General features: G+C 39.5%; 1 protein-coding gene across 1 annotated transcript in view; it reads left to right on the forward strand.

The window, feature by feature from the left end:
* Nucleotides 1-25,712, forward strand: part of KDM4C (lysine demethylase 4C) — a 458,533-nt gene that overhangs the window by 250,810 nt on the left and 182,011 nt on the right. The window contains exons 10-12 of the mRNA XM_075209347.1: nucleotides 12,299-12,537; nucleotides 15,002-15,360; nucleotides 20,432-20,558. Coding sequence (XP_075065448.1) covers nucleotides 12,299-12,537; nucleotides 15,002-15,360; nucleotides 20,432-20,558 — 725 coding nt within the window. The remainder of the gene's footprint in view (nucleotides 1-12,298; nucleotides 12,538-15,001; nucleotides 15,361-20,431; nucleotides 20,559-25,712) is intronic.

The following is a 25,712-nucleotide window of genomic DNA, read 5'->3' on the forward strand; positions in this document are numbered from 1 at the left end:
AATCGAGGGAGGGACCTTAACCATCTTGGAACCTCATGCATGTTACGCTATTTGACGCAAGTTCATGGCAAGGTGTTGGGGAAACTGAAAGTTATGGTAAAAAAAATAACAACAAGCAGTGCATCATCAGCTAGGACCCTTCTCTCGCCTTCAATCTACACCCACAACACCGTCCTCATTAATATCCTCAGTAGCGATTGGCGTTAGCACAGCATCCAACTTGGTAAGGCTCGATGACTCCTGCACTATCCTTGATTCCTCTGAAGAATTCTTGAGCGTTAGTCTCGTTGCTGCTGCTGGAGCTGAATCTTCCGCCTATAAGCAGCCCAAGCAGAAGAGCACTACTACTTTACAACAATTAACTGTGAAACAATATTTTGCTAGAGGAAGCAAGTATGACAGCAGTAACCCAGTCGCAGAGCGGATCATAGAAGCCATGGCGGCTATGCTAGTGTTAGATCCTAGTCCAATATCCACTATAAACGCAGTTGGTTTTTCACAGTTGATTGATGTTTTGTGTCCCCGTTACAAAATTCCATCACGACACCATTTTTCAAAAAAATCTATTCCTCAACTGTACCAGAACGTTCGTAAAAATGTACTAATTGGGCTAAAAAATGCCATTCTACCCACTGTACACTTAACCACAGATATGTGGACAAGTGGAAGTGGGCAAACCAAAGATTACATGACTGTGACAGCTCACTGGGTTGGTCATTCGTCTTCACAAGCAGGAACAGCAGCAGCATGTACACCACTACGTAACATTTATCACAGGCAGGCTACTCTTTGTATCACTGGCTTCACTAACAGGCACACAGCTGATAATTTGTTACAAAAACTAAGGGATGTCATTGATACATGGCTTATACCACTTGGACTCTCCACTGATAGCGCCAACAATATTGTGCGAGCATTATAGCTGGGTGAATTCCATCACAATAAACTTGGTGATGCAGAGCTTCTTGAAAGATAACCGTGAGGTGCAGGAGATGCTTTCACTGGCCCGTAAAATTTCTGGACATTTCCGGCATTCTGCCACAGCATGTAGGAGATTGCATCAGCTTCATGAACAATTTAATTTGCCCTGCCACCAACTTAAGCAACTTAAGTGTAAACAAGGTGGAATTCTACCCTGTACATGCTTCAGAGGATGGAGGAACAGTGCAAAGCCATACAAGCGTATTGCACAAGCCATGACATTGGGAAAGGAGGGGGAATGTATTTCAGTCTTGCACAGTGGAGAATCCTTTCTGTGCTGTGCAAAGTGCTGAAACCATTTGAAGTTGTGACAATCAAAGTGAGTTCAGACTCTGCTAGCTTAAGCCAAGTCATTCCCTTAATTCGTCTTTTGGAAAAGCAGCTTGACAAACTGAAGGAGGAGATGAAAGAAAGCAATTCCGCAAAGTATGTTGTCCTTGTAGATCAAGTACTTAATTCGCTTCGCAATGATCCAAGAGTTTTTAAAATCTTGAAGTCGGATCACTATGTTTTGGCGACTGTGCGTGATCCTAGGTTTAAGACCTACATCGATTCTTTGCTTTCAAATGAGCGAGATCTGAACAGATGCAAGGAGCTCTTGGTCAGCAAGTTGACCGCTAAATTGGTCCTTGGCTTGACAACGTCTCCTCCTTCATTTTCTCAGGCAGCTGCTGCTCGTAAGAAATTGCACTTTCCAAGGACAAGCATGGATGACGCAGGTGGCAGATCACAGCAGTTTGACATTGAGGTCTGGTTTGAAAAATTTTACCAAAAAAAGTGTGACCTCGGCCATAACTCCATCCGATCCTACTATTAACATGCAAAGGATGGTGGAGGATTATTTTCAAGAGTTAATTGAAATTGAAATGTCAGACAGTCCCTTTCCATAATGGGAGGAAAAACAAGCCATTTGGAAACCCATGTACAAACTTGCTTTGCAATACCTAAGCTGCCCACCCTCCAGTGTATAAAGAGTTTTCAGCACAGTCCGGAACCTTGTCAGTGATCGACGTAGGAGGTTACTTCCTAAAATTGTGGAAAAGATGATGTTTATCAAAATGAACTACATCTTCCACAAGTAAGGCCAGTACATCCAAGTACTGACACTTCCCTTCCCAGCGGAGATGAATTAATAGTCTGTGATGATGATGATGATGATGTACACACTGATGAGAGTGAGGATGATGCTGAAGATGATGACAAAATCATCTTGACAGTGTAGAATTCATTTCACAGCACTGTTGGTCTAACATGCCTTTAGGGCATTGATAGCTAGTTTAGTGGGGGCCCAAACAAACCAAGCACTTCAGCCACAAAAGTGGCAGCCCTTGTCGCTGAAGTGCTTGGTCTGTTAAAGTGTGCATGTCCTTTGTAAGTTCCAACATTTCACAAGGACAATTCCATCTTACTCATTAATCATTCCTGGCACTGATGTGTGTTTCTGCCAATACTCTAACAAGCCCATCGTTAGCTTGTTTAGGGAGGGCCATGTTGGACTTGCACTTCAGCCACAAAAGTGCCACTCCTTGTGGATGAACTGCTTGGCTTGATCAATTGTACATGCTACCTCTCCTAAACTTGAATGGAAATCACTGGAAATTAGTGTTAGTGAGGTTAATAATAATGTAGGTACAAAATAATAGCGAAATTATGTGATTTTACCCAACAATATGAAATTTAGTAAAAAATAGCTAAACAAAACCAAAACATGCAAGGGCGGTTTTGTCAAAACCAAAACCAAATCCCGAAGCTAATCCAGATCCAAAACCAAAACATGGAGGTCAGTGAGCATCTCTAATTTAAAGCAAAATTCACAAGGGTAAATTCTCCAGCTGTCCAAAAATTGGCTGTGATCACTCTGACATGAGTATATCGTTTCTTGTTCCAGACAAGGCACTAAAAGAGGCATTGAAATTCACAGAAAAAAGCAAGGTCATCACTGAGCTTCGAATCAGCCCCAATACCTAAAAAATTTAAACAAAGCTAGGTACCTTTGACGTACAGTGCAGATTACAAATACTTTGTGCAATACTGATGAAAGTGGAAGGTTTGAGCAATACATTTACACGTCTATTTAGACATCCAAGTTTACGTTACTTCTACAAGCAACATCTTTTTTAATAAAACTGTTGTCTTTATACCTGTGAAGATGCGTGGTTCCTAAATCACTCAGACACAGTATTAGAGGAAAAATAGAAGAATGATTTATTCTGCAGAACAGGATTAAATACAGCACGTCTCCTTAACGATAGCAGGTCCAACAAGTGAGGAAATCAGTTCAAATAAATCCAGTGGGATAGGTACAGCATGGTCCCCTTAACAATAGCAGGTCCAACAAAGCAGGAAATCAGTTCAAATAAATCCAGTGAGATATGTTCCATAGCAACTGTCTGGCGGCAGATCACCTCTTGGCCAAAAGTTAATCACAACAGTGTCCAGGGTAGCCTCTTTTATCACCTCCTAATCCCCCCTTGGGATCTGCCTGCCCAGTGAAGTTGCAAAAGGTCTTGATTGGTGGGCTAGTTATATTATCCAGCCCCCCCCTTCCCTACCTTCCCAGGTGTCTTCAATCAGGGGACTCCTACTGGGTCTGGCTCCTGGCTGGCTGTAGAGCTCACTAGTGGACAATGCGGAGCAAACAGAAATAACAATGATAGCTTAATTCACTTAACTCCTGAGTTTTCTCTGTGGAGGTGGAATTTAACCCCTGAAGTACTTTTCCAAGGATACGTAATAGCTACCTCACTGATACTTCCTGATAACAACATGGCTGAAAAGTGCAGTTCAGGTATGGATTAGATTAAGGGGTTGTAACATCACCATGCCCGTTGCTTTACAATACTTTTCAAAATAATTAATAATAGTCCTCCATCATTCTTTGGATGTTGATAGTAGGATCACGTGGAATTACAACAGAGACAATCGCTAAAAAGAACTACTGACATTCACAGCAAAAGCAAGGTCATCACTGAGACTTGAATCAGCCCAAATGCCCAAAAAAATAAAATATAGCTAGGTACCTTTGATGTAAAGTGAAGATTACAAACACTTTGTGCAATACTGATGAAGCAGCAGCAAAGTGGAAGGTTTGAGTAATACATATACACGTCTATTTAGATATCCATTCTTGGATTACTTCTTCAAGCAATGTTGTTCTTTGTTAATAAAACTGTAGTCTTTATACCGTTAAAAAAAATAAAAAAATAATCATCCACCATTCCTTGTTGATAGTAGGATCAGGTGAAGTTACAGCAGTGGTGTCATGAATTTTGGTCAATTCATTTAGAGTAGACCAGGCCAGATGTCAAAATGTTGTGCTGAGTCGTTTGCATCATCAATGGGTATCTTTGCAATTTTCAAAGCGCACCTCAGTATATAGCACATCTAGGTAACATTGGCACACAGCAGTAGCTGAAAGGGAAAATGGTGCAAGATGGAATTGTCCTTGGGCCCTCCCACCGATCCTTATGTTGGATCCTAAAAAGGACATGCACACTTTAATAAAGCAAGCACTTCAGCTACAAGAAGTGCCACTTTTGTGGCTGAAGTGCTTGGTTTGTTTGGGCCCTCACAAAACCAGCTAACAATGGGCTTAAGGCACCTAAGGTTACAGTGCTGTTAATGAACTCTACTGTGGAAAGATGTTGTTGTCATCATCCTCACCCTCATCAGTGTTTACATCATCCTCACACATTATTATTTCTTCACCGCTGGAATCCACCATTACAGAAGTCTCTGTATTTTGATGTAAACGGCAGTAAAGACCTTCCTCGTGGAAATTTTAGTTAATTTTTATGAACTTTATCTTTTCCACATTTTGAGGAAGTAGCCTCCTACGCCGATCGCTGACCAGGTTCCTGGCTGTGCTGAAAACTGTTTCCGAGTACACACTGGAGGGTGGACAGCTTAGGTAGTGCAAAACGAGTTGGTACATGGGTCTCCAAATTGCATTTTTTTCTCCCAGTATGTAAAGGGACTGTCTGTTGTGACTTTAAAATAATCCTCCTCCATCCTTTTGGATGTTGAAAGTAGGATCAGGTGGAGTTACAGCAGAGGTGTCACGTTTTTTGGTCAATTCTTTTAGACCAGACCAGATGTCAAAATGTTGTGCTGAGTCATCTGCATCATCACTGGGTATCTTGGGAAAGCTAAGTTTTTTTCCTAGCAGCAGTTGAGTGAGAAACTAAAGGAGGAGATGTCATCCTGTTACATAACACTTCAGCTGCCATTTTGCTCACCAGGAGCTCCTTGCATCTCAAGATTTATAAGATTTATACTAGCAGCAATTGAGTGAGAAACTGAAGGAGAAGACGCCGTCCTGTCACGTAACACTTGAGCTGTTATCTTGCTCCCCAAGAGCTCCTTGCATCTGAGATCTGGGTCAGTTGGAAACAAAGAGAAGACATAGCTCTTAAACCTAGGATCAAGCACAGTCACCAAAATGTAGTGATCCGATTTCATGATTTTGATAACTCTTGGATCCTGGCGAAACAAATAAAGTACTTGATCTACAATACGTAATTGTTTTTTTTCATCTCCTCCTTAAGTTTCACAAGCTGCTTTTCCAAAAGTCACTTGGCTCAAGCTAGCAGTGTCTGAACTCACTTTACAGATGACTATTTTGAATAGTTTTAGCACCTTGCACAACACGGAAAGTATTCTCTACTGCGCTTTCCCAATGTCATAGCTTGTGGAGTAAGCGTGGATGGGTTTTCGCTGTTCCTCAATCCTCAGAAGCATATACAGGGTGTAATTCCACCTTGTTACCACCTCTTGCTTCAGTTGGTGGCAGGGCAAATTAAATTGCTCTTGTAGCTGGTGCAATTTCCTACATGCTATTGCCGAATGACGGAAATGTCCATATATTTTACGGGCCACAGAGAGCATTTCCTGCATGTCCCTGTCATTTTTTTCAAAAGCTCTGCACCACCAAGTTTATTGTGTGAACCAAACAGGGAATGTGATGGAATTCGCTCAGCTGTAATGCTCTCACAATATTGGTAGCGTTATTAGAAATGACATATCCTGAGGAGAGTCCAAGTGGGATAAAACATGTTGCAATGAAATCCCTTAGTTTTTGTAACCGATTGTCAGCTGTATGCCTCTTAGTAAAGCTGGTGATACACAAAGTAGCCTGCATCTGAAAAATGTGACATACTTGGGTATATGCTGCTGCTGGTGGAGGCGAATCACCAACCCAGTGGGCTGTCCCAGTCATATAAGCTTTAGTTTGCCAAGTTACGCTTATCCACATATTTGTGGTTAAGTGTACAGTGGGTAGAATGGAATTTTGTAGCCCAATAATTTAAATTTTTATGACCCTTCTGGTAGAGTTGAGGAATAGCTTTTCTAGTAAAGTGGTGGTGTGATGGAATTTGGTAACGGGGACACAAGACCTTGATTAACTGTCTAAAACCACCTGCATTTAATAGTGGATATTGGACGCAGATGTCACTCACCGGACCGTGAGTGCCTCTTCACTGGTGCGTGGCTCTCCAGTGTTCCTGCCAGCACCTATCCTGAACCGTGGCCGCCCGCCATCCTGATGGTCCTGCGCATGTGCAGTTCCTAAGAACTCTTCTGACCTTTGCTTTTAGTTAATTGGTTGATCAGGCAATGCTCCCTATTTAAAGCACCTGTGTTCATTACCTCATTGCCTGATCTTGGAGTCTCATTCCCTGTGAGTCTCTGAAGGTGTTCCTGTGTACTTCTCCGTGTCTTCAGCTTCCTGCTGATTCCTGCTCAACTCATTGCCGGTTTCCAGACCGCTTCAAGTCTCCTGTGTTCTACTATGTCTTCAGTTCCCTGCTGATTCCTGCCGGTTTCCAGACCGCTACAAGTCTCCTGTGTTCTACTATGTCTTCAGTCCCCTGCTGATTCCTGCTCTAATCATCTGTGGCTTCCAGTCCGCTATTACCTCCAGTGTTCTACTCGTGTTCGCTATCTCCAGTGATTCCTGCATTGCTCATCGTTGTTCTACCCGTGTCAAGTTCTCTGCCTGTGTGCTGACCCAGACCCTGATTACCGCTACCACTCACCTGTGGTTTCTTTACTCGTGCTGGCGTGCAGCCGCTCAGCTGTTCCTGTATCCTCTCGTGGACAGCCTGCTCAACTGAACCGCGGTATGCTTACTTTCTATTGGCTGTATTCGTTTACTGCATATCCGCTTGGACTGTTCTCCACTTACCCACGGAATCCTCTATCTCCCTGAGACTGTGTTATTACTCCGCATATCTGCTGAGAAGTTTACCTCCTTGTTCAGTCGTGAGATACATATGCAGTAGTGAATTCGTCTCTGTCAAGCAGCGCCTGCCACACCAACATAGACTTGTGCATATTGTTTGGGATCAAGTTCCTTGTACTCTCAGTGCCTACACTCTGTTTCCACTCATCAACACTTGTACACCTCCTCACCTATTAAGCACTGGTACAACTTGCTATACGCAGGCCACTGACTTCCCGCTACCTACCTGCACCTGGACAAGTCTTCTCACCATAAGCAGTGGTACAACTTGCTATACGCAGACCACTGACTTCCCCGCTACCTACCTGCACCTGGACAAGTCTTCTCACCTTAAGCAGTGGTACAACTTGCTATATGCAGACCACTGACTTACCCGCTACCTACCTGCACCTGGACAAGTCCTCTCACCATAAGCAGTGGTACAACTTGCTGTACGCAGACCACTGACTTCCCTGTTACCTTCCTGCACTTCTTCACGTCCATCAAGATCTTCGCGTTCATATCTACCTAATCATTAACCAGATTGCTGCTAGTCATTGACTTTTCTATTTGCATTCTCTCACCATCTGCTGAGTCATATGTTCCGCTAGTCACCCTGCTACCAGAAGACCACTGTGTAACCCACACTACTCTGGTAAGATCATCATCTGGTGATATCCTGGGCAAAGACTCCTAGTGCCCGTGACAGCAGATCTACCACTAGCATAGGCGCCATGGCGTCTGTGATCCATTTTGCGACTTGGTGGCAGCTTTCATGCTTGCTTCCTTTTGCAAAGCATTGTTTAACAGTCAATTGTTGTAAACTACTAGTAGTCTTCTTCTTGGTCTGCTTCTGGGATGAAGATCTACCCCTAGCAGCAGCAGAGGGACTAACGCTCAAGATTTCTTCTGAGTAATCCTGGATAGTGGAGTAGTCATCTAGCCTTAGCAACTTGGGTGCAGGACTAACTCCGATCGCTACTGAGGATATTGATGAGGAAGGTGTTGTGGGTGTAGATTGCAGGTGCCGAGAAGGGACCTAGCTGATGCTGGACTGCTTGTTGTTGTTTTTTTAGTTTAGTTTCAGATTTTCCCAACAGCTTGCCATGAACTCGCTTAAAATGGTGTAACATGGATGAGGTTCCTAAATGGTTAAGGTCCCTACCTCTACTGACTGTGTTTTTATAAACGCTACAAATGGCTAGTGAATTTTTGGCTAGATTTGGGTAAAAATAATTCCACACATAAGAGGTGGAATTTTTTGCCTTATGACCAGGCATGACAATGGCCTTCTGATCACATGCAAGAACTTCTTTCACTGGTGCATTACTTACACAAACAATATCATACTCCTCATGATACTTTGCTCCATTGTCAGATACACAATTATCCCCCTCATCCTGTTGCAATTCCAAAGTGGCATCCTCAATTTGTGTATCACTGGCTACCCTTTGGCTGCTCATTCACACATCTGCAGAAATGTTGAAAGGAGACTTATTTATTGGTACAGTGTCAGAAAGGTTAGGCTTACACAAAACACTCGTGGATATACTCTCCTCAGGGATTTGTGTCATTTCTGAATCTGAACTTAAGTTTTATTCTAATGTCTTACTGTTTTCTTCCAGCTCGGCTTTTACACGTAAAAGTATTTGGGCACCACTTTTGGAGTCAGAATGACAAGGTTTTGCTTCGTCATGACTGACCTTACAAGAAGATGTCTCAGTGACAGTTGCAGAACTAGCACTCATAGAGAAAGATGAAGGCCTGATTCTTTCCTTGCCACTGCATGTGTAGAATGGCATGTTGGCAATTTTATTTTTTTCTGCACTTTACTTGCCTGGATTACAGGTCTTTTTTTTCTTTACCAAGGTAAAAGGTGTTTTTCTACATTAACAATTAGCAATGGAGCAATGGCATGTAGACTGTAGACTGGCCACAAGACTGGGACCTCTACTGTTTCTGTGTGAGCTATAATAACACAGTACAACGTGACTGCAGATTTTGAAGAATACTGCTAGCCCTATTATTTTTATTTCAGCATTGACAATTACAATGGAGCAATGGCACGTAGACTGCAGACTGGCAACAACACTTGGCCCTCTTCAGTTTCTGTGTGAGCTATATCTCGGTAGAATGTCACTGGAGACTTAAAAGAAAACTTCCACCCCTCCTCTTTCTGTTTTAGATATGACGCTGCTCAAGTGCACTAGAGACTGCCAAGAACAGTGCTATTCCTTCTGTGTCTTTCTCTGAAATGGCACCAGATCTCTGTGGAGGGCGGTACTTATAGAATCCAAAACTCGCGAGGTCCAACGACACAACAATGACATTTTGCCTCGTTTTCACTTCTGAGGGCACGCATAAGTACCGAGCCGACGGCTCTGTACTCGGATCTGCGAAGTTCAGGTGTGCTCGGTTCTCGGAGAACCGAGCCCGAGCATCTCTGTTCAGTATGGATGTTACATCTAGTAACGGAGCTAAAATTGTAGCTCTTAAAGGCATACATCAATGATTGCTTGTGATTTTGTCGTCTCTGTTAGAGTCAGTAAATCTTATGTTTCAAGGCCGCTTAAAAAATCTTAATTAAACTAGAACTGTGTCACCGAAACTGAAGAGGAAAACTGGATGGAAATGTAAAACTCTGCAAACTGATAAACTATTGATTAGAAAAAAATACTATTTGTGCAGATAAAACAAGCAAGGACTTACAAACAGCACTAAGCAGCTGGTGTGTGTGTGTGTGTGCTAGTTGTTTTTGACTTCTATATGTGGGAAGAACTGCATGAAGACCGATCAAAAAGTAACTCCTTCCAACTCTGCCTACCGTGGGTCCAAAAAGAACTTGGATTAGTTATGATAGGACAAAGATTACAGAACGTTGCTGTACGGAACATATTCAATTGACTCATATTTTGCAGAGAGTAAAACATTCCTCCAAAAGTCTTGTTCTCATTGAAGGAATAATGAACCCAGGAAAAAAAAGTGTGATATTCTCAAGTGCATAGCTATTCCAGATATGGAGAAGAACTTTCAAAATGGTGGTGGGATTTTCTAGCATTACTTTGCTCCTTGCCATTCTTAAAGAAAGTGAAGAACATAACTAAAAGTAAACATGCTTCAATGTTCTAAGAATACCCTGATTTAAATCCCATTGAGAACATATGGGGTGTACCAAAAAATGGATTGTTCAACCAAGGAATGATTATTTTCTAACATAATCAGTGTGTGGTTTCATGATGATGAAATATATGTGAAACACTAGTTATTTTGATGCCATATAGTATAAAACAAGTTATTACAGGTAAGGGGAAGGTTGCATAGTAATCACTAAAATATGTAAATAAGTATATGTATTTATTTAATAAACAAAACACAGCAACAATTGTACATTATGCACACTTAGAGTCATGTGAAAGTTAAGAAGTTGTCCCTCCATAGTTTTCTGTCATGTGGTAACTAGTCGCAGGACCACTGTTATACCTACAATCAAGATAAAGTTAAGAAGGCGTCCACCCTAGCTAACTGTAAAGGACTATCTAGTCATGGGACCACTGATATACTGGCAATCATGTAAAAGTTTAGAAGCTGTTCCTCTCTAGTCTTCGGACGCAGGCTATCTAGTCAGGGGACCACTGTTATACCTACAATCGTGTCAAGGTTAACATGTTGTTCCATCCTAGTTTTTTGTTGAGGACTATCCAGTCAGGGGAACACTTTATATATTTAGCACTATATATGGGGTCTGAAATGGCAAACTAATATATGCTTAGTCTTCTTGATTTATAACTAATGAGCCCTAATGCAAATCCCTTTTAAACTGTGTTGGTATTCCTTCACACAGTCAGAAAGCCCAGACTCCCACCCGCGGAAGTCGAGCACTGTTATCCTTATGCGTGCAAGTCCTTGAATGGTATGTCTGTCTATCGAACAAAGTGGATTGTGCACCTTGGCTTAGGGCCATAAGAGAACTTTGTTTTTATTGCATCTTGCATCAGTTACATCTGTAAGGGCATAGGCCAAATACCAAAGGTAGGTATACTTAGGGCTGCCATCAGAAATTGTGGGGCCCAGTGCAAATGTAACAGACAAGGCCCCCCTCCTTCCTTCTCTCACCCCATCTTCATTTTTAAATTATTCTCCAGCCAACATTTGCCCCACCCCATTCTCTACAGTCACCCCCCATCCCTGGTACCATCCAACCCCTGCAGTAGTTTACTTACCTCTCTGTGTCTTCTTGCTGTTTCCTTTTGGCTCCTCGCAATTGACAGCGCTGTGATGTTATTAATTACATGACATCAGCGATGCTGCACGGAGTCTCTCTGCCCGGGAGCTGGGCACCTGGAGGCATGGACTGGAACAAATAACGGCAGCTGTGGGGCCCCAAAATCTTGGTAGTGGCGGCAAACATGGTGCCTACAGGGGGCTTGCTGCCGCATCTTTAATTACGCACAGAGGTCTCTCTCCACACCACCTCTCACATCTCAGGAGCAGCTGCTGACTAGAAATGGAACCCACTACCTTCCTTAATTCAGTGCGGAGGCCCCTTTCCTAATAAATTTCTTTGGGACCAGAGCTGGTGGGGCCCCACTCCGCTGCTGGGCACCATACTGCTGTACTCCCTGTACCCCTCTTATGGCTGCTCTGGGTATATTTCTTAAATGTTATTGTATAAATTGTATCATCTGAATAAATATCAGTTTACATGTGTTTTAATGTAACTCACAACATCTTATTGCTGAATGCTTCCGTGTAAAACCTTTCTATTATCAATTCAAAGTCTTTTATTAAAGTGTTGTACCAAGTGACAACTTATGATCTCATTTTCTTTGGTTATATTCATGCTCACCTTTGTCATAGCAAAGTCCTGAAGGTTGTTTATCCTAACCTTTATAGAACTTGAAGAACTTTGATAGAGGATTAGCAAGACTCCGAATCGGCCTGTGATCTGTAACATAATAAATTCTAAACACTATCAGCACACAAAAAATGACAGTTTTGTGCTAGTTTATTAAGGTGAAAGGCATTTATGTTGGAAGCTTTTTTATCTTATCCATGCCAGACATTCTAATCTGACAGCAGTATCTTCCGTTACAGCCTTCAGCATACTAGATCTCGTTCTAAGAGGCTTAAGACTCAGGAGGACAAGGCAGTATCAACCATGGTAGTTGGGACAGAAATCATAGCTACTGAAGCTGCTACAGATAGTTTCAAGGTCAATGAAAAACCTAAAGAACATGTGGTGCTAGTAAACAAAGAGGAGCCTTCAGGGCATGAGAAGAACATTAGAGAAGTGCATCTGGATCACAGCTTATTGAATAATATCCAGGCCGCAGGTAAGATAAAGACTGATTACATTTCTCTGATGAGTCATAGGTTGCTGAAGTTAGTGTCATACATTTCTGCTGTTTACCAATGCTTAAAGTGCAGTAAATTTCAGGGCTTGCTAATAGAATTATGTAGTAAAGTGGCCTTTAACCAAATATGCACCATATTTCTGTTTCATAGAAAGGAATATATTATTCCTTGCTCCTAATTATATACTTTAATCATCTTTTACAATGTAAAATCTACTACATTGTTTTAATACTTAAAATACTGGTGGAATGTTCTATATTTCACTAAAGACATGTACTTGTGTGGTTTAGGAAATGTTGACTTTTACATACACTTCATACAATAAATGTTGATGAAAAGCCAACATATTCTGCAGGATCTACAGTATTTGTCCTGAATTCTGACTTGCCAAAAATTATTTGTGGATCTGTGGCTCTCTACCTTCAGATATGATCTTTAAATAAGAGTGCACATTACCTAAATCTATTTTTATTCAGTTGAGTCACCTACGTAGACCTTTTTCACTCGTCAGCTTTAACAGGTCCGTAAAATTGCTTACTTTTATTTCCAGGAGAATTTTTCTCATCCACAAAGCCAAAAAAACCCAGCAGCAATGCCCCCTACCAAAATCCTAAGCCAGCCGCAGTGCTAGACTGCCTGGGCTGGTTTCCACAAGGAGTGGGGTCTCCTTGTTATCCTGTAAACCATCCACAGCCTGTTCAGTGCAGATTGAGTATATCTACTGCCGCCCCCCCCCCCCTTCCCCCCTAGTCTCCCACCTTCAGAGAGGCTTCCAACCAAGCTCTTGGGGCTCGCATAATTAATAGGATTGGGAACTTGGAGTGGCAACCCAGTAGTCCAAGGATAATGTACCAGTGCCCTTAAGGCCACTTGTCATTTTTTACAAGTGTAAAAGATAAATTTAACACACATGACAATTTAAAATGTTTAATTGAGTAAGAGAGACAAATGTAAAATCCCTTATGAAAATGACCCACCTGCTCATTATGAAGGCTGATTGCAAAATTATCAAAGACAGGATTTTTGGGAACTCCCTTTCACCATCAGCAAATCACAAATGACCAGTGTAGGAAGCAGCTTGTGATTGACTGGCGGTGGAGAGGAGTGTTTGTTATCCTCAGTTTTACGGGACGATTTATTAATAATAAGAGAGAAGACTAGTTTTCTATCACTGCTTATTATTGAGAAAGAAGAACTCCTATAGCTCTAACTTTTCAATAAAACCTTGACAAGGCAGCTGCCTCAGCAATACTGGTCAGCAATGGTAAGAATTAGCAGATGAAATGCGCAGTGAACCTAAAGCAAGTGTACATGGTGTAATTGCATGGTGATGCGATGACCATTTACTGTGCTTCATAAATAATCTCTACCTTGTTAATAATATACCAAACAGGGGTATTTGCACACACAAATATTTAAAACCTGTCCCTGTTGGGGACAATTGACATCTATAGACTACTTTGTAATGTTGTCATTGATAAAGAAGTTATCAAAATAGAATTATTTTTATTAAAAGTACTTGTTTGCATGTGGTGCTCATCCTAAAATATTTCCCCAAACCTGATTTTCTGTTTCATGTGTAGACAGTAACTATTGCACAGAAAATCTGAGTCTAATCACTCTTCAGCCTTAGTACAATATATATGTATGTATTAATATTTCTATATTCCTTTTACTTATTATTAATAAGACCTTTATACACATTAAATATTGCATTTATTTACAATGAAGTAACTCATTTATGTCGGGGGAATAGGTAAATAATACAATTGCTACTACTATTTAGTTTAAAATGTACATGTATAAGATAATTTGCTTCTGTTCCTGTGCTAATATATGCTGTCACAATATTCTATATTCTTTTTGTGGCCATACTCTTCTATCATAGTTACCAACCGACCATAATTTTCAGGGCCAAGATTTTTAATTATTAACCAAGTGCATAGTGCAATTCCTGTTATTATGTAAATTAAGCATACATTTTCCTACCCAGGGCTGTATATTTTAGTGCACTGAGGCTTTCCACGTGTGAATTGGGTAGATAAGCCTGCCCAGACATAGAGTAAAGGCAAAATAAATTAAAATGTTGGCAATTGTACCTTCTACTGATATCATAAAATAGCAGGAATCTGTTAATAATTTCTTTCAAAGTAGTAAAATAGCTTTAGCAATTTTTAGACTTTTTGAGGGGAAAAGCAAGAAAAACATTTATGTAAAGATCCTGTCATTCCTAAAAGGATTGTGTAATATTATCTTATACTAGTAATGGGGACCTAGTTCCTGAAGACAGTGCATGCCTCCATGTTTATATATGGAGATAACTGAGGTTAATCTCTTAACATGAATTAATTAGCCTTTGTAAATGGCATATCTGTTGCAACACTATATAATAAGCCATGTGCCTTTATCTATATTAATCAGGTTCTTGTCTGTGGTGTACAGGTTCACCTTCTCTCCCATTGGAACAAGATATGAAACCAGAAAACAAGAATAATCATGACCTCAGTTTGGCTGCTTCTGGTCTAGCAGAATTGTGTGGTCAATTTGCCCCTTTTCCAGAAGAAAAGATAGAAGAGGGCTCAGCCTCACTGGAGGAGACTGATCAGAAAGTATGCTGCCAGGAGACACAAGAATATGATCTTCCAGAGGCTGAGTGTGTAGAGAAAGAGGAGACGAGCTGCTTTACCAGTGACGATGATGATGTCAGTGACCTTGAGATTGCTGAATATGGCCTAGAACCTGGAGAAATTCCTAGTATGATAAATGATGAAAAGCAGTGCTCTGAAAAGCCGGATCTGTGTGTAAGAACCGATCATTCTCTTGTATTTATTCTCTATCCTATTGAGCCACTGTTAGCAGATCTTTAGCAGTAAAAGCACTAGCCTCATTAATGTTTCAGAGATGGTATTATACTTGCTCATTTACTGAAGCGGACAGAGCATTAATCACTATAAACCAAGATGGATTTGATTGTACAGCCCTGACAGCCAGTCTGCCGTACTTGTAAAATTAACAGCTATCAGCATAAATCATTGGACTACAGTGAGCATCATGTATGACAGGTTACCTATCTCGCACATAGAGGTGCCATGATAAAGTATAAAGCAACATTGAAAAATCCATGTACACCATGTTTCCTCTTCAGATTTACTAGCTATAAATCAGACCCATGATTTCTGTGAAGTAAGACAGTGTTTGATATGCTACTTAGTGAACCGGCAGGAGTCTGCAGTCTTTTTCCCTTACATTGAAATATGTAACTTGACTTTGCGTAGAATTTTAAATTTTGCTAAATATTCTATGATACACTTTTTCTTCTGCCTTAGAGTCTTTAATTTCAGTCAAATACTTTAAAAACCCAAATTACGGTTTTTCACCTCTTAATTATAGAGTAGTAAAAGTTGCTTGACCATCTCATATTTTACAGCTGCTGCAGTATTCTTTGTTTTGTATAAATCGGCACCAGTCAAAGACTTTGTGGTCTGTAGTTTGGTACTTTTGATTTTGATGGAAGTTACAACCATAATATTAGGTTTAGATTTTGTGCTTTGCTTTTGCAGTTGTTAAATTTGATTTGCACAGCTGCGGTATTCTGATATGTAATAATAGAAGCAGGAACATGGAACATTGAGGAGTGTTCCCATTTTCCCTGGTCTTTTCCATTATGTACAATGAGATACTTTACAGAGCAGTTGGGAATGATATTAGTTATGTTAACTATTTAACTGCTTACAAAACACATTATAAATATTAACTTTGTTTAAAAACTGCTGTCCAGAAAAATGGTTGTCACCTACATGTTTTTTTTGCAGCAACATTAATTTTATTCTTAATGTAGTATTTCTCCTTGTATTGTGTAATTTCACGGTAGTTTATCTACATTTGCAATATACAATGCAAATGGGCTCTTTATTACTGAAATAAGGCCATGTCGTTTGTTAAAGATACCATGGTAGTGCCTTAATTGTGCGCGTCCATACTTTGTTCTGGCTACAGTCATAAGGCACGCCTATGCCAGTGCTTTATATAGTGTATTAACATCAAAGCTTAGAGTTCTATATATAAAATCATCTGTCTCAAGACAGTATAAAATTCATGATCACAACATAAATATATACGTATGTATGATGTAAAATCTTTACTTACACAATAATATTGCGTAGTCAATACAATAATTTTACACACAATACATATATAACATTCCAGTGTTCTCCCTAGCACCTAATTCCTGGGTGCTCCACTCGCCTATTTTTACTTGCCACACGGCTCTTGCAGCTCACCAGAGTCTTATTATAATAGAATAAACCATTGTTTCTCCTATTAGAACAGGCACTGTGTGAGCACTACAGCCAGCAGTGTGTGTTTGACTGGGTACACACTACAGAAAATTTCTCCCTTTGCGTTAAAGATTTTACCAACAACTTTAAGTCCTGATCAGCATGCTGATTCATGTGTACAAACTGTACAAGTTTTACCTTTAGATTTGTTTTCTTCATCTGTCATAACCATCGGCTGAAAAGACCATGACTCTGTAAACTCTATGGAGATCTGTCAACACTGCTGGTCGTGAGTGTATACACACTGCAGAATTGGAACGTCATCGTTCCATCGTTTAACGAGATTTTTAGTCAATTTCTAAAATCAAATCAGACCATACAATGTGCTTTGGAACGATATTTATTCATCGTTGGAGCTTACATACTAATGCTATCTCGGGCTGAACGGTCGTTTATTGTGTGATTGGCCCGATAATCGGATGAAAGACCTATAGTCTGTACCCAGTCTTAGACAACTGACCACCAGACTGACCAGTTCTGGCAGGTGTGGGCAATAACCTCCAAAATTTTTCAATATTATTGCAAAGTATTACAACTGTCCCCACCCGCTTACTTCTTAATTCCACCCGGCTAGCAAAATTCTCTGGGGAGAACACTGATGATCTGTGTGTAGGTACATTAACTTTTACTGCTAATTTCTTACTGTGTCTCATAAATGTGTAAATATATTTTTATGTATAGCTATGGATGTATGTATACATGTGTGTTTGTCCCAGGTCCCATTAAACTCCTAAACACATAGCTTCCAATATGTATGTAAATATAAATGCACCACTATTGCTGCATACAATCAACACAAAATCATTGTTATATCACAAATGGAGGTAAAACCCCACCCACATTCCTGTTAAACCCCACCCCTTTTAATGTTCGCTAATATGGATGTCCCTCCAAAATCGGGACCATTGGAAGGCTTGCATAAATCATGTGCACAGTCCCACAATTATACAGTGTTGCAGGAGATATAGTGCACTTTAGGAGTGGGTACAATGCAGCATACAGTATTGCAGGCCTTAACAAACCACATGGCACATTGTCACCCATCTTGAAAGCATGAAAGGATTAAACTCCATTTTGTCAATTATCTGCATACAAACTCATGTTCCAAAACAAACTCACAGATTATGAAATATTCAGCACATTATCCAACTATACTGTTCAATCCTAATAGCATATGCTGTCTCACAGCCATACGTTTTCTCAAAAAAAATAAATACATACAATTCCTATTTATGCTACAGAATCCAGTCACATATTAATTACATTATATCACAATAAACTCCATTTAGCCTTGTGTATATTAACAAACCGCATGGCACATTGTCCAAAACAAACATACAGATTACACAATATTCAGCAAAATATCTAGCTATACTGTTCAATCCTAATCTCCTAATCTTGCAACCACAAATTTCTACAGAGTACATACAATTCTTGTTCTGAGCATCACCTTGTTTAACATACTCTAAAACTTGCATGCAGATGGAGATTTTATCTCTGTATACACCAGTATCAAGTAGGTTGCATAATGGTACAGAAGTGGAAGTTGCTCAATCTATTTATAGGTTCATGGCAGGTGCTTGAAAGGGTGGGGTTATCCAAAAGGAACAAATACAGAGAAAAATCCCCCAGCACACTGCTAATAACCAGCAAGGGAGTGGCTATTTCTACTACCCTAAATAGAACCTCTTGGTAAGTTAGCTCCCAATTTAAAAACACATATATGTATGGTCCACATCAACTCTAGATTTATATCATGTTGAATATAACTAAAAAAAAATATATCCAGAATACATACATATCTCTCACAAGGCACTACAAAAACTTTAATTCATGCACTCACCGTCTCCCGCATGGACTAATGCAATTACCTCTTTATTGGTCTTCCCCGAATCAGACTCTTATCCCTACAATCTATTGATTTTCCTTTGCAAATCGCTCTTCCTTTGCTAAGACACTCTGTCGTTCTCTACATTGGTTGCTTTTTTCTTCAAATACAATATAATAATCTTCTACTAACATACAAGGCCATCAACAAAATTGCACTAACATACATCTCCTCACTTGTGTTAAAATATCTCCCAACTCGACAACTCCGTTTTGCACAAGATCTGCATCTTTCTTTCATTCTCATCATAAGCTTCTACTTCTGGTTACAGGACTTTTGTCGGGCCGCACCCACTTTGTGGCATTCCCTCCTTAGCACAATAACACTTTACTCTAGTTTTCAATTCTTCAAGTGTTCTCTGAAACCCCACCTCTTCAGGCAAGCTTATAATATTCCTCAACTACCTTCTTAATATCCCTAGGTTACCCCATTACCACTCTCTACAGTTAACACAAGGAAACAACCCTGTGACCAACATTGCTTTGTCATTGATGATATGGCCCGCTAAGTACTTTTTACTTTTGCATTCTAGCTGGACCAATGCGCAATATTATATAGCACTTACCCTCATGTATCAAACTCTCATTGTCCCATAGATTGTAAGCTTGCGAGCAGGGCCCTCTTACCTTGCTGCCTGTATGTATTACCCAGTATTATTTTATTACTGTTTGTTCCCAATTGTAAAGTGCTATGAAATTTGCTGGCGCTATATAAATAAATGTTGATGGTGATGATGGCTCAAAAATAGGGACTCTTACTGTTTACAGTTAGGACCACCCAAGTAGCAGAAGCACCTTGACAGGGCGGGTGGCTTACCACATTTGCAAATCTGTGCAACCGGGAATTCTGCATTTTTATGTACAAGTAGAAATAGCAACTTATTTGCTGGTTATAGCAGTGTTCTGGAGGATTTTTCTCTATGTTAGGTCACATAATGGCCATCAATATTTATTACAAAGTCAACATTTTATCTGCTAAGCCATGTGCTCATGACTACTGCAAATATACAACTTTACAGCCAATACTGCACAGTATTAACTTGTAGCCACAAGGTAGCCCTCTATAAGACCGGCCCCGGGGGTCAGATGCCCCCCTGCCCCTCTCTATAGTCTTAAAGAGGTCTAGGAAATCAGAGTTTGGTCAAAAACTAGCCACATGACCTATGAGGTGGAGACAGCCAGGTCTTCTTAATGGCTAAATATTAACCTCTATTATCTTTTTAGTAAGTCGTTTTTCTATTAAGATGTCCATATGTGTGTTAGACCTATTTGGCTGCAAATCGTGATGTACTCAGACACAAAATAGCAGCAAATCCTGCTCAACATCCTATTTGGATGGTTCAGATGTCGATCAAGACTGGTGTGAAATGCAGGTGGGCGGTGACATGTACCCCAAACGACCACTTTAGTTGTGCATCATGGATTCTGACCTGAACATGTCTGTGGCCTATTTGAACTTATATATGCCTTGTTGGCACTTAGATAGAGTTAGATTCACCCATATATTGACTACACTGTACTGTACCTTATCTTGCATTTTAAATTATGTGTGCACATTATTAACAGTGGGTGTTTGCTTGTTACCATTTAATTGATCCTGCAATAAAGTTTTCTGCTTTCATTTTTATAAAGTTTTTGTGTATTCTAGATTACAAATTGGGCGGAAAACAATGGAAAACGACAACTCAGAACAAAGAGTTGGAGACTTCCTGTGGGCAAACCTCCTTCTAGATCTCTAATGACAGTAGTTAAACAGCAAGCAACAACTGATGAAGGTATCATTTTCTTTTGTTTTTCATATAAAACATGGATTTAATAATACATTTTTATTGTGCTTACGTTAAGTTGCTTGTTCCTGTAAATTTATTTTGCTTTAAATACGGTTTATATTTTTTGTTGCTTAGTACTTATGATATGGAATAAAGATGAAGTCAAAAATTAGGATTACATTAACACAGGAACATTTATTGTAGATAATGGCAAGTAAATTATAAAGGTTTTTGAGGTGATTTCAGGCTTCACTGTGCTTTCAGGCTGACAGGTCTATTTGCTAACATATGGCTATCGGGCTGATATTCTATTGCAACTTATTACGGCAATAGAAAGCCACCTTTTGTCATGATGTATCAATTAAGTTTTGCTGATTATATTTGGGACACGGAAAATAATTTAAATGATTTACCAATTGAAAAATGCTTTATTAAAATAATTAAGCTTTATCCATTGATTTTCTTATGCTATTGCGATCCTGAGATAGCAGAAGAAGGGTTGCAGCGGTACTGTTAGATACGTTTTCCCATGCTTTGCATAGGGAAGCTATCGCCGTGGAATCCTGGCAAATCTTATTACCAGCAGGGGTTACCACTGGTGATAATGTGCTAACGCTGTAGTTAACCCATTGATATGGTGAAACAAAAATCTCCTGTCATTCTTGTTGGGTAAAAACAAATTAACTCCTTCTGTCAAGTAATACAAACAGGTCTGTAACACTCCCAAGGTATGGGGGGGAGTAGTGGAATGCAGCCCTATTTCTCTCTAAAGGAACTCTGAAATAAATCAAAATTGGGATTAAGGAGCAGGTTTTAGGACAAAGCAGGGCCATCTTAACAACATTATGGGCCCCTGGGCAAAGCAGTGCACCGGGGCCCCTAGATATAGATATATAGATGTATACAGATACAGATATATATAGAGATAGATAGATGTACTTGCTCAGTGACCCTTGAAGGCTTTTTTTGCAGGTTTTTTTCTTTTGCAGGATTATTTATTCTCATTAAGACCCGTGCCTATGGGTCCCCCGGGCAGCTGCCCATCGTGCCCAATGGAAAAGATGGCCCTGGGACAAAGATAGGTATTGGTAAAGGTGGTTTATTTTTCTTATAGACTAGCATAGTGTGGTAATTGCCAGGTAAGGATAAGGATGCTTGAGGTTGTGCTGGTATGAAAACTGTGGGATCAATCCATTACAAACACGTAATGAACTTAAACCTCAAAAGTTAATTAAGCAAGTACTCGAACCAATCGGTTAAGTCAGTACCGTTCTGTCTAGGAAGAATCTATTAACAGTCAAGAGTTCAGTTCAGGCTGTTAATACACTCTTCCTAGACTGAACAGTACTGACTTAACCCAGGGTTTCCCAAACCCAGTCCTCAGGGCTCCCCGACAGTGCAGGTTTTCCGGATCACATGTGACATAATTAGGACCACCTGTGGATCTGTTACAATGTGTCAGTCAGTAATGAATACACCTGTGCTCCAGCAAGGAGATATGGAAAACCTGCACTGTTGGGGAGCCCTGAGGACTGGGTTTGGGAAACCCTGACTTAACCGATTGGTTTGAGAAAATACTTGCTTTATTAACAGTTGATTATTTTTAGGGTTAAGCTCATACATTCTTATCTTTACCTGACATTTAGTTCACTATGCTAGTCCATAAGAGAAGCATCACCTGCTATTATTGAACTCCCCCTTTACCAATACACATCTTTGTCCTGATGCCTGCAGCTTATTCCCAAATTTTGATTTATTTATAACTCCTTCTGTTACCTAATTGGTGTTTTTATGTTTTGTCAATAAAAGTAACTCCCACCAATCCTCAACCATAATATTTATACTGTGCAGGATATAAAGTTTGTTGTTTTATTACATTGCTTTTTCGCAAGATATTTTATACCGGTGCAGAGATACCCTTGAAATTGGTGACTGTCACGGAAATTTTGACTGTTTATCTTGCTATAAAAAATGTGTTTTGTTACTAGATTTTTCATTAGCAAATAAACGAAGATCATTGACAAAAATGAAAAGTATTTTTATGACATTTGTAAAACTACCAAAGGGCCAGATTTAAAGTGCAATTTTGCAAGTATGTAAAAACTTTTTGTTGTTGCAGCTTTTCATAATCCTGTGATACTGTCACAATTTGGGTGTTTTTGTTTAAAGTTTTATTTTATTCAAGGTTGAAGTATTGAAAAACAATTGCAATACACAAAAAATGAAAACAGAAACAATCAAACATAGACTACTGCACAAAGCAAAAGTACATACAATGGGAAAACCACAAAATATTCCAAAATAAGAGTAATTATGAAAACATTAACCAGTTTTTTAATTATTTTTGGGAGGAGGAATAAGTGGAAGGTGTGAAGGAGGAAAGGGTGGTGCGAAGTCCACGAAGTATAAAATGAAAAGTCTGACAAGTGGTAAAAGAGAAGGCGAATTTAGAAAGTGAATTTAAATTTAGGGGCAGAAGATAAGTGGATGTTATTTTGAATTGCCCAGGGTTCCAAGGTCTTCCAGAATTATTTTGCGGAATTGTTTATCACAGGCGTCGGGTATTCCATACGATACACATACCAACAATTTGGGTGTTTTTAAAAGTGATCACCTATTTAATATTTTCTCGTTGCTGTGGATGGTAGCAGTCCCAAAGTGTTTTATGTCTCCCTAGCTGTGATTCATCTGATTGAATTGTTTCGTAATTTAAGAAATTAGGCAAGTCAATGGCATCATTATGGCGAAGAGCAACTTTCCCTCCCTATAAATTAAAAAGATATTTGCTTAACTTTGGTAACAAAAGAAAACTCTATCTGTCCTAAAAAAAATAATTAATTTAAAATATCAAGTTCTCCTGGGTATGGTAAAAAACATGTAAAAAAGTTGTTCCCTGCAAATGCAACACTATGGTGACAGATACATTTAGCCTCAAAGTACCGCCAGCTAATATGGTACTAAAATTACTGATTACTTTAGTAAAAGTAATATTTTACTGAAACAATTACTTTTCACTTTAGTAAAACTATTTTACATTGTAGTTTTTGCCCTATGTACTGTATATGTTAAAAATGGTTTTATCAACTTCTCCTCTACCCTACAGAGCCGTAGAAAAATACTCTACACTGTGTGCAGCGCTTCATAGCAGATTGCTTCATTTTGGTCCATGCCACACAGTGCCATGACCCAATTTACTGGTTTTGGACCAAGGTGCATAACCTGATCATGGTCCCCTAACACTAACTGAGATAGTGACACAGAGATCCACTTATTGCCATTATCAGCACCAACTAATTTTCACAAAACCCACCAGCACATAGATAGCCAATTTAACATGACACACAGGAACCCTAAAATTCCAAAACCCTCCTGAATGCAGAGACATTTCCTTGGCAAAAATCCCTCTTATACAGGTGTACTTGTATTTATGACACTTTAAATCAGTTGATTGCAATTACAGTACCACAGAATACATAGATCTGTTTACCATCTTATCATTTAGCTGTAAAAAAATGTGATGTACTCTAATAATAGGCAAGTGTTGCTGTGAGTTGGAATGCAATATGCAATCACAACATTTTTAACCAACATTGTTTAAAGACACAGTAAAATGTCTTCGAAACATAGAGATTACATTTTTACAGATACTCGTGCACATATATGGTACTATGACACTATGGGCCTGATTCATCTAAGAACGCAATGTGAAAGGAATTTGAGTTTCAAAAAAATTGCATGTCATACTTACATTCACGTATATTCAAGTTCAATTGGATCTCAAGAAATGTGTATACTTGAATCTGGGTATAGGTATACTCTGGCAATTCGTTACTTGCTGTATGCAGACATAGAACAGATACAGGATATGCATATGCATATGTGCAACATAAAGTTCCATAAGAACGCATACCACATTTTTTTTTACAAAATTCATTTATAACTTTTAATACTATAATCGTTAATACATTACATAAAATACATAAATCAAGATGTTCTTACTGTGTAATGTACATAAAATACGTTTTTTTTTTTGTTGTTTTTTTAAACTTTTATTGACGTCAGATAACATACACAGTGAGAATCAATAACTTTTTACATCACGTAGAGTGCATTAGTTAAAGAACACTCCGTATGCTAGAGAGAACAGAAGTCATATTCTATTCAAGATATAGAAAAAGGACAGGTAATTTTTATTTATTTTAAGAAACAAAACGAGCAAGAAACAGAAAAGGAGAGAGAGAGAGAGAAATAGAGAGACAGGAAATGAAAGAGATAGGTAGAAGTGTGGTGTGGCAAAGACCACCCCAGGGTTATGGGGATAGAAAACATATATGGGGAGGAGGGGAGAGTGGGAGGAGGGTGAGACCTAAGTAAAGGGGGAGCGGTACTGGAAGTAGGACAGCCACGGATCCCAAACTTTGTTAAAGGTTTTGAAGGAGTTATGTTTGGTCATGTACTCCATGCAGTGGCTATGCCAGATCCTGTTAGTCACAGCAATGAGGGAAGGGGAAGCGGCCTGCCTCCATTCGATGGCGATTTGATATGTAGCAGCTGGAATAATGTGGCGAGCTAGTTTATTTTGGTGTCTAGTGGCCGAGGGAAACACATGGAGAAGAAGGCAAAATTTCGGATAAAGGGGTAGCGAAGTTTGAATAACAATTTCTATCAGGGATTTAACCTCGCGCCAAAAGGGGATCAATTTTGGGCAATCCCACCATATGTGTAGAAATGAGCCTGTGCCAGAGCATAAATGCCAACATCTGGAGTAATCAGGTAGTATCTTTTGGACTATGGACTATCAATATGTCCAGATGGTGTAAATCAAAGAATGTTAAAAGAACTAACACTAGTATTTGCAGTGCCATCAAGCAAACTTGTTAACCAATCACTATTGACAGGTATATTTCCAGGTGGTTGGAGAACAGCAAATGTAGCTTTACTACACAAAAAGCAGTAGAGAAGAATATGACATCTATAGACGTGTGTCTCATATCAACAATAGGAAATTTAATAGAATTGCTTTAAATAAATAAAAAATGGTTCACTATTTCTTTAGGAGTCAAAGAAATTGAAGTATTAATTTGCTGCTGGGAGATCGTAGCAAATAAATCCAATGTTTTTTTTTACTACCTAACTACAGTGATAGATCAAGGTGAATCA

This window comes from Mixophyes fleayi, chromosome 1, assembly GCF_038048845.1.
Source record: "Mixophyes fleayi isolate aMixFle1 chromosome 1, aMixFle1.hap1, whole genome shotgun sequence".
Taxonomy (NCBI): Eukaryota; Metazoa; Chordata; class Amphibia; order Anura; family Limnodynastidae; genus Mixophyes; species Mixophyes fleayi.